Genomic DNA, 16,893 nt, shown 5'->3' with positions numbered 1-16,893 from the left:
CATTATTTCAATAAATCAGAGTTTTCTAAATCTTGCTGAAAAAATTAGGGGGAGAAATCTGCTAGTAAATATGGTATATATTTGTATTGTGGTATTAAAGACATAAATGTTTCACTTGGAAACAGCATTTCATAATAGTTAGTAAAATTATGTATGCAGATGATTTTTTTGTATTTCTGTTACAGAATCATGCAATGTGGATAAGCGTGTGAAGAGCCTGACTGATGTATGCCGTTCACATTCTAACATCATTTATGAAGACAAGAAAAGCTATCAGCCGGGCTGGAAGCTGTTGGCTGAAAATGATACAAATGATGAATATCAGTATAGAACTTCTAAAGAACTGAAGGGATTACCTTTCTGGGCAATATGTGATGTTTATGGAGGTGGTGGTTATGTGTTTCCCCTACGTGGTACTCATGAAAAGTTAAAAGAGGAAATGTTTCGATTAGAGAAAAGTGATTGGATTGATAAAAGGACTAGAGCTGTTTTTGCAGAATTTTCAGTGTATAATGCCCAAGTTAACTTATTTGGGGTTATGACCATAGTTGCAGAATTTCTACCTGGAGGTGGCGTTGTTCCATTCTATCGTATTGAAATTTTAAGGCTGATGAGGTATCATCAAGGATTTGGAGCTTTTGTGTTAGTATGTGAACTGACATATGTTATTTACACACTGTATTTCTTATATCGTGAATTTAAAAAATTTAGGCTGGAAGGCAGAGATTATTTCAAATCATACTGGAACTGGGCAGAAGTAGTTGTAATTAGTCTTTCTATAAGCGCAATTACTTTTTACTCATACAGAATGAAGGTCACACGAAATATTTTATCCACTTTTGAGAAAACACATGGAAATGGCTACATTAAAATGCAGTTTGTTGCATCTGTAGATGAAGTCTTTGGTTTCTTGATGGCTTTCCTAATGTTCATCGCAATCTTGAAATTTATCAAGCTGTTGAGGTTTAATAAGCGAATGGGGATTCTTTACAGTACCCTAGCAATGTGTGCAAAAGATCTCAAGTCTTTTTTTGTTGTTTTTCTTGTTATATATCTTGCTTTTGTTCAATTTTTCTATTTGGTATTTGGCTTTACAATGCGTGAGTTCTCGACATTCGTGACTGCTGCGGAAACGACCTTTGCAGTCATGAATGGAGGTGGATTTGATTTTGATGCCATCTGCTTGGCAGCCCCATTACTTGGCCCACTCTCATTCTTCGTATTCTGCTTGGTGACAAGTATAATCTTGTTGAACATCTTTGTCACGCTCATTCTAAGTGCATTCCAAGATGTTAAATCAGACATTGATAAACAGGCCAATGACTATGAAATTGTTGATTTCATGTGGAAGAGATTGAAAGGATTTTTCTTCATTTTTGATGATGACAAACCCAAAGATGATGACTTTGACAATGATGTCAAACCAATCTTTGGGATAGGTAGACTTGGGCCAAATGACGACAAGATTCAGGACTTCCCAGAGAAAGTTGACAGGCTTTTGAATCACATCAACTCATTTTATTTTGATGGTCAACTTGATCTGACTAGCAAAAAAGCATTGAAGAGTTTATATAAGAAAGATGATGATAATGATTATGATTTTGGTATGAATACAAAAAAGTCGGATAAAATGTCATTTATGAGTTGGAATAATCGTTGAAATATTGAAATACTATTTTGAGTTATAAATGCACGTCATATTAAAATTTTTAGTCTTTTAGAGTAATGCTAGTATTATTTCAGTTTTTTCTTCTAATTCTTTGATAAAGTATTTAAGAAGATCTAAATTTTTTCTTTTATTAAAATAGAATACATCTCAATTAGATTTTATTTTCTGTTCACATATTTGTTTTACAATGATATATGTACTATTTTTATGTTTATAAACTTGGATTTAAATCTGTATTTTTCTATTTGAATAATGTTTATAAATATTTGTTTCTTATTAGTCGATATATCTACGCACAGTAAAAATATCGATTTTAAAACTGTTATTTATTGTAGAATTAAATGTATCATTCAACAGAAATTAAAGAGTTTTATCATGTAATGGGTTTGATTTCAATTTTTTATTTACCTAGAAATGTTTTGGTATTGAGTGAAAAATTAGCATTGATTTCTTCAAATTCATTTAGCTAAGGATATAAGATTACACTAGCAGCAGTGTTATTTATGGTTTCATCAAAAGTCTTAATCTCTGTTGAGGAACATTTTCAATGTTATTACAAAGTTTTCTGAATATCCAATAAAAGTTCTGAAAATACAATGCGTCTGCAAAAGTCTTTATATAAGTTTTATTTTTGCAACCATTGGTTGTAGACATAAACTTCCATTTGTAAAAAATTGTTTAAATGAGATACTTCATTTCATCAAAGTTTGGTACTTTCTTAGATTTTTCTTTCAGGTTTATCTTTTTTTAGCATTAATTAAAAAGTAAATTAGAATAATTGAGGGAGAAAATTGCCCACTACATGGCGCATTTTTAAGAATTGCACATACTCAGTATCCATGTACACATCGACCTATTTTCACTTTAAAAAACATCCCAGAATTGCACAAAAATGGCATTGTGCACTCTCTTGACTTTATTCATGTACAAATCGACCTATTTTCACTTAAAAAGTCAAAGAAAATTGACAAAAATCCAGTTCTTCTTACTCTTGTAAAAAATGCCAAACAAATAAGTGGGCTATTCTGCACTTTAGCCTAATTGAGGTTATTTTTTTTTCCTTTAATGTCAGTGGTATTTAAGTCAATTGATATTTCACTGAGATTTTCTAGTATAATATTCCTTAATTTATAATTCTGTTAGATTTAGCATGCTAAAACACATTAGAAATGTTCACATATAATTTTAGTACTTCAGTATCATAATCTAATAGCCTTACAGAAGTTTCACTGAAAAGTCAGTACCAACACTGAATCTGGCAACTGTTTTCTGGAAGTAACTGTTTTCTGTAAGATTCTATGAATGAGATCTCCTTTTAAAAAAAAATTATGTTGACCAAAATTTTCATCAGTCTGCATTAGACTCTGCATTGCACTGCTCATTGCTTAATTTATTAACATAAAAAGTTTTCTCAATTGATATTTCATTTTAGTTACATGTATATTTGATTATTTTGCTTTTCAGTTAATGTGCTATCCCTGAATTTTCAGGAAACAATAATCTCAAACTTTAAACATCTCAGTCAGTTTTCTCACATAGGAGTCAAACTTTTTGTGCTTTATTTTTTAGAATGAGTAAGTATTTTTACTCAATGAACCAAGGAGATACATAAAAAGTTAGATTTCATAATTTTGCAAAAGTGATTGTTTTAATACTAATATCATTGCCTAATATCATAATATGCCTAATATCATAATATGAGTTATTTTTTTTACTTAAAATATTTTTGTAACTGGAAGTGTTTGTCTATGACCAATGATTATTGAAAATAAAGACCAGGTAAGGTCTTTATTTTCATACTTATTTCCTGTTTAATATTGTATTTTGGCAGATTTAATTTAAATTTTAATTTGTAATATGCAGATTAATTGGTCACAGTCAAGTTCTTTACTAAAACATTGCATAGTTGTTGATAATAAAAAATATGAAGCAATCTCATTTTCATTTCTCAAGACGTTTAGCTTGTTGTTCATCCTGACAGTCTTATGAACATGTGCCTTTAGATTTGTTATGAGTGCTGCAATTACCTGAGTTCTTTTCAGCCCTTTGTTCACAGAAAGAAATTTTTTAGATTAGCTTGAAACTCATGTACTTCTGTAGCCTTTTACACTTCATTCAGGGAACAGAGGATATGAACACAATCCAGTAGGAATATTTTGCTAACAACAAATATCTACTTAAATTTCTAATAGTCGCATAAAAATGGTAACTGAACACAAACAAATATTTAACTATATATATTATTCTTTTTTATTTTATTTCAAATTTTAATATTATGATTTCATCAGAAATTAAAACAAAAATATCACTAAATCAGTAATAGTTGCAATTAATACAAAAATTCTGTTTTGAAATTATCAAATAAGAATAAAACCCTCATGGACTAGTTTTCGGACAGTTATTTCCAATGAATTTTTTTAAATGGTATCTTATTTACACTCACTACATATCTGAATTCATTATTTAAATTTACATCAGTAATGATCTCTGTATTTTGATTCTGTAACCTTGTTGCTAGAAACCTTAATTTACATAACCATGTTATTCTGGACATTCATCCAGTGCCAATCCTAGACTGTCAGCCGCTCAGGCGCAAATTAAAATTTACTGCCCTTTTTTACATAAATGTGGTATGTTTGATAATCATTTCACTGCCCGCGTGCTATGCACCATCTTGCTCCTCGCTATGATCAGCCCTACATGTACCACACTTTTCCTAGTACTGAATCCAAAATATATTCCGTTTCATTTCGAATGGTGAGACACTAGAGTACCTAGTTCAGAGAGCCTACATCCATCAAAAAATGGCAGCTTTCGAACTTGGTTCCAAAGCAGTACTGTAGATGATAAAATAATCCAAGCTAATTAAAAATACTTAAAAATAATCCAAGATTATTTTCTTTGATTTATGTGAAAGCGTACATGCATTGAATAGAAATAAGGCATCAATATGCATAATCAAATACATAGTTACAGCACAAGCTACGATTCACTTAGTCTAGAAAGGAGGCAAAGTGTTTATGTGGAGAAAGGGACATAATTTCAAACATCAAATCTTCAGCCATTTATAATGAGAAACATTTTTTTGCATAAAATTAGATGATTAAAACTTAGATTAGAAATAAACATGTATGTTTTCAGGTTAAGCACATTTCATACATTCATTATACATGTGAGTCACATGTAAAATAAAACTTTCACATGTTCATTATACACTAATGATAACATTAGTGGTCAGAATTAGAACCTGGAGTTTGGAAATTCTGATCAATGGCCCTGACATTCATACTTGAATCATTGAGATTAAAAAGAGCCATTGCAGAAAGCACATCACATTTTTGAAATTATTGTGGAGAAGGAAAAGTTTGTCCACTGACTGGTGTTCTTTTTGCTGTCACTTGTCATACATTTCAAGAAAAGACTCTTAGCTTCGATCCAATGCCCCTTCCTCTTACAAATAGCAAAAGCATACAGAACTACCTCAACGGCAGCTCTCTGTATATTAACAGGAATCCCACCCCTCCATCTGAAAGCAAAAGAAGATGCAGACTTAACCACGTTATTTCACCTCAAGAAAAACATAGAGGTAGAAGATCAAAACCTGTGCCCCCTTGATTTTGAACAGCCACAAAATCCTTACCTAAGACATTCTGCAGTACACGCAAAAGTCAGAATATCTACAAAAGAAGACACCCTCAGTGTACCTTCATTTCCAGTCATGTACACAGATGGGTCAAAGTTAAACGAAGAAGTAGGATGCACATTCTTTGCACTCCTCTCAGAAAAAGATCCAACAAAATGGAAAGGACACCTAAGAAACAACAACAGTGTTTTCCAAGCTGAGCTTTCAGCCATAAAACATGCTATTCTATGGTCTCATCAAAAGCATCTAACATATGTTACCATCTACAGTGACAGCCAAGCGGCAATTAAAGCTGTCGATGATGCAAGAAACAAATCATCAATAGTACAAGATATCTATGATTTAATATCACAGCACAACAGAACATCTATAAAAATAAAGTGGGTAAAAGGGCATGCTGGACAAGGCCAAAATGAAAGACAGATGTGCTTGCTAAGGATGCAGCTCAAGACCCATCTCTACCTCCAATCAATGTCCCATTTCCTAAATCATATGTGAAACATATGTTGAAAAAAATTGCATTAAAGAAATGGCAAGCTGAATGGGAAAATGCAGAAGTAGGTAGAAGGCTTTTTAACTTCTACAAGAAACCCACATATGATCCAATCTCTTATAACTTCTTCATCAACATCTTCTTATCTGGACATGGTACTTTCCCCACGTACTACTTTGCACGAAATGTGAGCGATTCAGACAAGTGCGTATGTGGGGAAAAGGGAGACCCAGAGCACTATATTTTCAAGTGCCAACTCACAAAAGAGCTACACTGCAAAGAAAGGTTACAAATTACGCCTGAGTACATTAAATGCTTGCTAACGATCCCTCAATTACAACAAAAGGCTTCCCGGATTATGAAGAAACTTTTCTCATATGAAAGAGAAGACATATGTCAAGATGTTATCACATCTGTATAAATACCTCTTATTCCATAACTTGCAAAAATAATGCAAGATTTCAGAAATATTGCAAATGTCTGAAACAGGCTAAATATGGTATGAAAAGTTTTTACAAAATAATTACAGTAAGAATTTGGACTGTATTAGGAGATGAGGGGAAAAATCTTGTAATAATTAAATCATTAATTAAAAAATAATATATGACTCTATTAGATATATTAGTGTAAATGTAAGTATTATGTGATTTTCTAATGTATATTTTCTCTGTTTATGATACATTAATTTACAAAAATAATAATGTAAGACCTCAGTGCTGATGCAATTGTGTGTAACAAGTTAAAAAGTGAAAGGAAATGTATTAATAAGATAATTCGCCTTAGGAATACAACTAAGTACAATGAAATGCACAAAAAAAAATTCTTCACCAATTAGTTCCTTAAAATGATGTTTATTGTAATTCGATGTAATTAGATATACTAATGTAAATATATTGTTTGTATGTAGTACAATGTTCGATGTACGATGAAAGTTTGTATGATGTATGTTCGAAGTAACTATGTTATATTAATTTACCGTAATCCAACTTTCGTTAATAAGTAAATTTCTTTGTAATAATTGTATACTGTGTTTTTGTAATTGTATATTCAATACGTAAGTCTAGTATTAATGTAAAATTACTATGTAAATGTCTTGGTAGGCTAGCATCCGATGCGGGCCAATCAAATGCCCAGCGGGGTACAGTAGTGCGGCGGAGCAACACCTGTAAAAGTCACTGACGAAGTTCTGGTGCTCCGTCCACTTTTCCCTGTTCCTGTCATATATATCAAGAAGTTTTGAGCCTAACATAGAAAACTACATTCAAGAACTTAGATCTTCTTATTTTCAGAAGGATCTGAGAATGAAGGTATCCTTATATGTATAATTTGACTTCATAGTACATCCATAAAAAATCGTATGTCTGGATATAGGATTTTGTACACTGTTAAATGTCTTCACATTAATCTAATACCATTTCATTCCTGGTCATCTGGAATTTTTAGTCCAAAGGGCTTTGTCCCTGAGGGACTATTGTTTTCGTTTTGCGATTTTGCGTCGAATCACTTTGTATGTCCGTTTCACTTTTCAAACTGTAGCCACCAAATCACCCTGTATTATATTTGAAGAAATTAAATAATGAAGAATCTGCATAAATGCATGTATGTTTCTCGTCTTGTGATAAAACAACGGTAGAGCCATCCAATTTTGAATGACTTAATCCTACTGTGAATATGGTCATTTGGAAACCCAAATTTGAAATTTTTTTATGATCGATTTCATATTTTGTAAAATTTTAACGAATTTTTGATTAACAAACTCAAGGATTTCAAAGCGAGCATTGGCAACACTCTACGGAGTTTAAAAAAGGTTTTTATCTCCAGCGCGCAGAACTGTGTATAAAGATATATGCCCAGGCTATGTAAAATTTGGCTTTGGGTAATTCGTAGATGGCTGATTTCATTTCTACTTACAGCAAGTAGATGATGCATAACTGACTATAGGCTAATTATGCTGGATGAAATCCTGCACTTCAGAATTAGATAAAGAGTACGGTTCACTCAAGAATTTGAGCAGAGGCTATACATGTACTCCTAACTGAAGAGCTCAAAGTCATTCACGTTTGAGACTGCATACAGTAGAACTCAAATTATCCGAATCATTTGGGACCTGATTTCATTCGGATAATTGGATTTTTTTCAAAGAAAAGGTCTAATGTACACTTTAATTAATGAGATACATTCCGATGACTTCGCTGATAACATGACATATGTATACCTTTTGTAAACAATGCAGATGACCTCAGAGATCACGTGACTTATGTACAGCTAATGCAAACAAGCAAAGCCATTCTTTCTTTTCTTCTCTTTCGAAATGTATCTCATTACTATATGTACTATATGTTGAAAAAGGGATAAAAAACTATTTTTAAAGAAAAAGAAGTTTTAATTTCTTAAATGAAAAGGCAACACGTTTACGTACATGTTATATAGCGTACTGTACAGTACTTACAAGTGCTGAAAGTCATTACCTGCTGAACATCTCGGTCAGAGTAAGCTATTTGACTGTCTTCATCCGTTTTCGGGCAGCCAAGTCGCGCATCCGCTTGACAATGAGAAACTACATGTGGTCACACTCAGGCTGACGCTCCATCCATTTCAAGGCAGGCAAACCCTTCGCTAGCTAATGGTCCCGTGCCTGCTTCAATTGCTAAATTAAGGCCATCTTCTTCCTCGACATTTTCTTCTCTGACACTTTTAATAAGTTCATCATTATTTAGCATTTGAAACCCAGGGTCTTACGAATCACACACCATCCATTCTGCTGTATCCTCAGCATTCACTTCTGAACATTCAGGAATTTTCAAAAGAATGTTTCTTATTTCCTCAAGTGACACGTCGTTCTCATTTTCTTCCATCTCTTCCTTTTCCTTTTCTTGAAACTCTTTTTCTTTTTCTCCTTTTATTTTCTTTTCTTCAGTTCATTCTAAAAAATTCTGAAAGCGATTCGGATAATCAGCGATTCGGATTGTCGAAGTTCGGATTATTGGAGTTGTACTAATTTACTAAGGCAATAACAGTATGGTGTTTATGCATCGAAATGTACGCCCTTCCCGAAGCACTAACATGATGCATTTACAGTTTGATGACTCAGACAAAACTATCAAGTAATTAGAACTTTTATTTTTTAAACAGGAATACATGCAAAAATATTATAGCAATTGTGTTCTGGAAGTTTGAATCATGCGCCTAGATTACACCGAATATGCACGTGGTGATCATTGACATATTAAACATGGTATTTATGTGCTCATTGTGGAGAAGAAAACTATCTTTTAATGATCCCACAGTGTACGCCTGCAATGGCTGTATACGGCTGTTACCTGATTAGGCTTCAAAATCTTAGCGAGTTGAAACAGGGCTTTGAAGATATATGAGACCTCTGAAGATCTATTTAACAATATAGGTTAGGTTATTAATTACGGTTAGGTTAAGCGTCGAGGGCTATCTGCCTAAGGGGAGGGATGCCTTCGTGGAGGACTTTCTAAGGGAAACTGGCTCGTATGCACGTTACACAGGAGGAAAACCACGAAAACACCCATGCAGCCAGCCCGTTCGCGGAATTCGAACCTCGGACCGAACTACCAGCGTTTTGCGACTTTACCGCTCGGCCACTGGTGCGCTTTAACAAGATAGAGAGGATATTTAAAACATGCATTCAAGCTTGCATAACACGCATATTATTACGCATTCCATTAATTATTTGTGCTTTTTATTTCGAGAACGCAGTTTTTCAAAAAATAAAAAATAATAAAAAAATAATTAAGAAGAACATAAAACAGAATACATTAAAAAAAATAAATAAATAAATAAATCGGAAAGGTTTCAGATTTTAAATGACGTGCAAAGGGGCGTTTTTTTTAACGTTTTGTGTGTTACCTTTATTTATTAAATATCATGTTCTTCGCACTTAAACCATAAATTTCAGTTCAATAGCAACGTCGCAAAATAATTTTAAAATGAGCCTATCTTTAAAATTTCCGATACACAGCTCCGCGCGCTGGAGATAAAAAGGTCTCTCGCCCCCCCCCCCCCCCCCCCGTAGATTGTTGCTATTGCTCGCTTTCAAATCGTTGGGTTTGTTACTCAAAAATTCGTTAAAGTTTTACAAAATATGAAATCGATCATAAAACAAATTCCAAATTTCGAATTTGGGCTTCCGCATGCCCATATTCGCAGTAGGATTAAGTCATTCAAAATTGGATGGCTCTACCGTTGTTTTATCACAAGACGAGAAACATACATGCATTTATGTAGATTCTTCATTATTTAATTTCTTCAAATATAATACAGGGTAATTTGGTGGCTACAGTTTGAAAAGTGAAACGACATTTATAGTGATTCATTGCAAAATAGCAAAACGAAAACTATAGTCCTTCAGGGACAAAGCCTCTTTGGACTAAAAAAATAATTTTCTGCTTCTTCAAGGATGCATGTTATAATATCAATACCTTAAGGATACATTAAATCACTGCTTAATCTAATAAAGTACTACTACATCACCACTCTTGAACAAAGCTCAGATCGCATAAATTTACAAGTGTTAGAGAAAAGACTCAGTCAAGATGTTGGGGTTTTAATTTTTGAATTCAATAGTTAAAAATACTTCACTTCTTTACCACCAATTTTTCTCTTGTGTACCACCCAGAGATTTCACTGTCAGATAAGATGTATTACTTTTACATGGTTAAGGCCTATGACTATAGATCACCTTTTATGTCTGAAATGCATTTTTATTCTTTAAATATTCATGACGTTTAGATAGGCTTTTGATATTCAAGCTGATAATAAGCAAGATGGCAGTTTTCATAATTTTATAACAGATATCTTCCCCACATTCATTTAGCTTTTCTACCATGTTTTCTTTTATACCTTCAATTATCCCAAATTTTCCCTTACTATGCATTTCCTGAGTTTTCCAGATTGTCGAGTTTTTACTGTAATTATATTATTACTTATCACTTTGGGAAAAAATGCTGAATATACAATGTATTTTGGTTTTGAATAGAACACATTACGGAAAAATCATTTATACCATGCACAGAAAAGCAAAAAATACATATCCAAAGACAGACATACAGTACATGAAAATATAAATACATAAGCAATACTTTAATAAATCCAAGAAAAGCAAATATTATATAACCATTCATTGAGATGCAAACTAGATTTTTTTTCCCTAGTAAGGCCACTGCCAGTTTTAGAATGCCTAAAGCAGGTTTGATCTTTCTTATTATTAACTGTGTTTTCAATCCAAGAGATATGACTGTTCACTGTTGGATTTCTAAACTGACAAATAAATAAATGTATGTATAGATTTAAAAATACAGTGATTTATATAAAAAAATATCTTCATAACAGCAGATATCTTCTCTGAGACTGCAATGGTGGTGACTCCAATACATGGTAAATAAGTCACAGCTAGTAGGGTTTTTTACTTATTAATGTGCTGGTCATTTCTGGAAAAATTTTTGTGAGTTTTGCAACCAGTATTACAGTTCCCACTCTGCTGCCATTTTGTAATTAAAATAAAATGAATTTACATTTCATGACATGTTGCAGGCAGTGGAATTGGAATACCTGGAAATATTTGCATCCATTTCTGCTTGTCTGACTGCTCTGTCTGCAGCTCTGTTTCTAACTATACAGTGGGAAGCTACTATAGTGGGGGATTGTAGATATATACAGTTTTTGCATTTTCTTGATAAGAGGATAGCTGCATTTCTTTTATAGGTGGCAGACTAGACATGTAATTAAAGTATATGCAAGTTTTTATGCATCTTGGTACTTATATGAGTCATTGCTACACATATAGTCACCAATTCTGTCTGAAATACAGTTTCTATTACTTTGTCTGCACATTCAAGTACTAGTTTCAAACTTATTTTGAAGAATACAGTATCTACTTTTCACTCATCTGTGTACAGTTTAAAAAACGTATTTTCCAAAATGCCATGGAAGTTGGTGAAAATTGTTAAATGTCATCAACTTAGTGACAAAAATTAGCACTAAGGCCAAGTAAAAGGAATTTTGCTGTATCTCCAGTTCTACAAGAGATATCCTTAATACTGCCACATCAATTGATTTAGAAGTTAAATTGCTACAAAATAATACATAAATTTAAAGACTAACACATAAAGCAGCCACAAATCCTAGATTAAAAAAAAACATAATAAAAAAGCATAAAATTACCTTACAAAAGGCATAAAATAAATAAATACAAATAAGCAACAACACAAAAATATGTAAAACCAAATTATAAACACATAAATACAAATAGCTATATAAATTACAATGACATACACTATTGTAAATCTGTATACAAAGAAAGACAATGATTTACAATACTCTCATATTTTTTAACAACTCCAATACCTGTTAAAGGTTTTTTAGTTCACAAAAAAAAAAATTTAAACAGAGATGACTGTGACTATAGCCATTGGGGATCACAGCTCTCAAACATACAAAAATTTATTAGTTTCAAATAGTTAATTTATACCAAATATATTTTCATTAGGTAGTTTGGTTCCTTATATTTGTGCAGAGTTAGGTAGGTGTGAAACTACTAAAAATTTGGAATATTTAAGGAATTATGTAAGTTAATATACAAGGTGAGACCAAAAAGTGACTCACCCCTCCTTTCAAAAATGAGAACAGCCGATGACCTGACACATGCACATTACGATATTTGGTACGCAACGTTGAAGTTCAGGGTCATTTGAAATTCAGAGTCAGTCAAGTTTCTTGTTTCCTGTTTGTTTGTGCAGTCACTTAAACCTGAAAAGTGTTAGTGCATTGCACAATTTACCAGAAAACAATAATGAAATTCTGTTTTAAAATGGGTAAAATTGCTACATGAACCTTGGAAATGCTTCGAAGTGTGTATAGTGAAGACACTTTATCTCACAAGATAGTATTTCAGTGGTTCAAACTTTTCCGTGAAGGCTGTGAAAGCATGGAGGATGACATCGCAGTGGAAGACCAATGATGAGCAGACTGACAGCAAATGTTGAAAGAGTTAGGAAGTTATTGCTGCAAGATCGCAGTTTGTCCATCCGAATAATGGCAAACAAATTGAATCTTCCTCATGAAATCTTCTGAACAATATTGATGCAGGATTTGGGTAAACAAAAACTTTGTGCGACGTTTGTTCCTCATTACTTAAGCGATGAACAAAAACAGCAGCGATTGGACTCCTGTGGCGACTTGATCAATGCAGAAGATAAAGATGACACATTTTTACAATCAATCGTCACAAGAGATGAAACGTGGTGTTTTGTGTATGATCCAAACATGAAACGCTAAAGCATGGAATGGTGCACTCCCTTATCGCCGAAATCAAGAAAGTTTCACTCCAAAAAATCAAAGGTTAAGACAATGTTGATTACCTTTTTCAAAGCACAGGGAATTATCAATAAAGAATACATACTGGAAGGTCAAACAGTTAAAGGTGAATTTTATTGAAATGTTATGAAGCACCTCCTGGCTCACATTCGTTGTGTTCGGCCCCATCTCCCTGCATCAAGCAAGTGGTTTCTGTTGCATGATAGTGCACGCCCTCATACTGCAATGTGTGTTAGATGGTTCCTCGTGCAGCAAAAGGTTACGGAGTTATTTCACCCTCCTTATTCCCCTGATCTTGTGCCAGCAGACTTTTTTCTCTTTCCATGACTGAAATTGGCACTAAAGGGACACCGATTTTCAAGCATCTCAGACATTCAAGCTGCTGTTACCAAGGAACTTAACACAGTCTCAAAGGACTAAACTATAAAGTTTCTAGATAGTTTCTAGAAACTATAAAGTTTCCAGAACTTGTATGAACATTGTCAGAAGTGTATTGTAGACAGCGGGAACTAGATCCCGCCACCTACAATACACTTCTGACAAGGTATTTATATGCAAATATATAATATTTTACATGTAATGGTATTTATATGTAAATATATAATATTCTGGTATTTATATGCAAATATATAATACAGTTATTACTATGACATCAGTCACCTTACTTTTTGGTCTCACCTCGTGTAATTCCATAGCTCACTCAATAATAATAAACATTCTTACTTATACATATATATACACATACACATGTGTGTGTATATATAGTATATATATATATATATATATATATATATATATAATTTATCAAGCAAAGCAGTAAAAACAATTTTGGTCAAGAAAACATCTTGCGCAATATGCTGCAAAATAAGTAAAAGATAAAAATTGTAGAAAGCTCGCCTAAAAGTTACCAAGAGCTGCCGCTCCAAAAGGTTAAAGACGTTTTCAAAAATCAATACACATGAAAAGCAAATCATTAGACATGTAAAACATAAATACAATAAAATTAAATAACAGAAAAAGTTAAAAAGTAAGCGGAAAATGGTAAATTAGCCCAATTCGATATCCAAACAGGCTTTTCAAGGGAAATTTCATTGTTTGAACGTCGAATCAAGCTAACCCCATTACGCGTTTCGCCGAAACAGACAATTGAAACTTTTACGCTAAAAAATTTTTTGACAAAGTGTCTTGGAAATTTTAATAGTCTCAATTCTCTGTTCCAATTTCCCGACGCGTCCGCTTAGAAAGACACATTAAGGTGTTAAAATATGTAAATCAAAATCAAACTTTCTAAATCTAGTCTAAAATTAAAATCAAAACGAAAATAAATAGCGATGAGCTATTAGTCCTAAAAATACAAATACATTTGGGCTGGGCCTGCAAGCTTAAAGATTAACAATTTAATTTTTAAATTGTAGATTTTATAAAACTGTAAGGAAACCTGTAGTTAATAATCAATATAAAATTTAAAAAAAAAAAAAAAAATTGAGAAAAGAACAACTCGGTCTTGCTAAGACCAAGAAAAAGTTGTAACAAAAGAAACAAAAAACTGACCTTGGCGATGTAAAGCTGTCCCTCTGAAAACATGTAGTAAAATGGCTGCTAACTTTAAGCGTCTTATTTTTGGATGACGTAGGTAGGGGGGAGCGAAGAGTTGTGGGCGTTTAGCCAATGCGAAGTGATTTTCGTTATCTGTAACTCGTCTCCTATTATCGGAGGGGGCCGGAAACCTCGTGAATCGCGTGAAGAGCTCAAAAAATGGCGCTTGGCTTGTAGAAGGATGGAAAAAAAATTTTTCGAAGTGAAAATGGCAAATTCAGCTAAAACTATAAAAACTTGGCCATTAAAGCATGAGAAAAAGGAAAAAACAGTAATATGTTAAAAAAGTCGTAATTCTTCAAGCTAGCGGGCGATCAAGCTACTATGAAAAATGAAAAAAGCCCGATTTGTTAATAAAAGCAGTAAAATTGGCCACTAAAGAAATTTAAATTTAAAAATATGTACATAATAGTAATTAAGATTAAAGTGCCAAAATTTTTTTGGAGGAAAGAGAATGAATAAACAAGAATTATCTGTACATTTTTACAATAGATTCTCTGAATTAGTCATCCTTCTTAAACCGTCCGTAGCTTTAGGTATAAAAAATCATTATCTAACTCAAAAAATCTATAATTAGGTAAGGTTAATGCCAGCTTTGGTCAGGGAATTTTTAATTATTTTATGTGGTATTTGGTTACTTTTTAAAATAGTTACGAAGTATAGTATTTCTTCTTGTAAGTGATCCGCAGTATTGCAAATTCTTTTCATTCTAAGTAGCTGTGAATAAATTGTGTTGATTATTACTCTTTTGGAAATATTTGAATTCCAGTTAGTGAGTTTAAGTGTGGAAAAATTAAATTCTCTTCTTTTATCGTAAACTTTAATAAAACGGTAATCAATAATATGTAAATCAAGGTAGACTATATCATGCTGTTCTGTATTGGTTTTATTAAGTTTTAAGCAAGCAGGGTAGATATTAGCGTTTTCTATTTTGTTGTAGTTATTAAATGCTATGACATCATCAATATATCTATAGATGTGTTGGAAAAAGAGACTTTCTTCCGTTCTGAGTGAACGTACATAGGTTAGTTCTTTAGTGAACAGGAATAATTCACAAACTGAAGTTGAAAAATTCCCGCCCATAGGTATTCCCTGTACTTGTTTATAGATGTAATTGTCAAACTGAATAAAATTATTGAAGAGAACGCTGGTAAGGAATAGTTTTTCATTGCTGAGAATGGTAGAAATTTGTGGAAATAAATCTGGAAGAGCAAGTAAACTTGTAAAAATTTCTTCGAGTGGTAGAGATGTATAAAGGTTTTCAAAGTCGTAGCATTGGATATGTTCTATTTGAAGGGAATTCAGTGTTTTAATAACTTGTTCATTACTAGAGATCATCCAGTTGCAATGCAAACCTTTAAAATCATAGTTATTGATTAGTTCACGAATCATACGAAGTTTTTGCGCAAAGAGATAATCTATTTCTTTGAGATAACTTTTAGTACTATTAGCTATGAACCTGAATTTAATTGGAGACTTATGAAATTTCGGTAAGGCATAGAGATTTGCAAACCTGTTGTTATATTTCTGGGGTTGTATTTTAAGTCTTTTATGTAGTGCTTTAAATTTATTTAGAAGAATCTGAGTACTGGAAGTTATTTTTTGGTAAGTGCAAGTGTTATTTAACTCTTTATACAGAAGGTTGTAGTAGAAGTGTTGTCAAAGAATACTAAAATTGTTGCTTGCTTTGTCAATCTTCGTGATGATAAAGTTATGTTGCAATTTTTGAATGAGATCCTCCAGGTGTTTTTTATTGTGTAAAGAGTTGAAATTAGGCGCCTTGAAAAGCAAACATTGAAATTCTTTTATAAGTGCAGCTTTCCATTCAAGAAAAGTTGTAGTGGGTAAATTGGATCTTGTACTAGCAATAATAATAAATTTATCTAGATCATTATTGAATTGTTTGAGGCAGACGTGTCTATTAAGACTGAAAGTAGGACGAAACTTGGTGCCTAATTGCATAAGGTTACGTAATTCAGTATTTTCTACAATATTAAGATCTCCTGTGACTATATGTTGGTGGAAAGGATCGACATATTTTTTGTAGACAGGCATTTGGCAGTAACAAGTGCTATTATCTTTTATAACGTGGTGGTTTATAACTTGTTGACCCAAGGTTTTTTCAAATTTAAAACAGGGTTTAATCTGGAC

At 32.7% G+C, this 16,893-nt stretch overlaps 1 protein-coding gene across 1 annotated transcript in view; it reads left to right on the top strand.

The window, feature by feature from the left end:
- LOC118193624 (uncharacterized) overlaps positions 1 to 3,765 on the top strand; it is a 188,019-nt gene extending 184,254 nt beyond the window's left edge. The window contains exon 43 of the mRNA XM_085823169.1: positions 186 to 3,765. Within this exon, the coding sequence (XP_085679295.1) occupies positions 186 to 1,660 (1,475 nt within the window). The 3' untranslated portion in view covers positions 1,661 to 3,765. The remainder of the gene's footprint in view (positions 1 to 185) is intronic.
- Positions 3,766 to 16,893: the final 13,128 nt, after the last annotated feature.

The sequence above is a fragment of the Stegodyphus dumicola genome, chromosome 9, assembly GCF_044657685.1.
Source record: "Stegodyphus dumicola isolate Sdum_Otavi_A_Nest chromosome 9, ASM4465768v1".
In the NCBI taxonomy this organism is placed as follows: domain Eukaryota; kingdom Metazoa; phylum Arthropoda; class Arachnida; order Araneae; family Eresidae; genus Stegodyphus; species Stegodyphus dumicola.
This window is presented reverse-complemented; position numbering and strand designations above follow the sequence as displayed.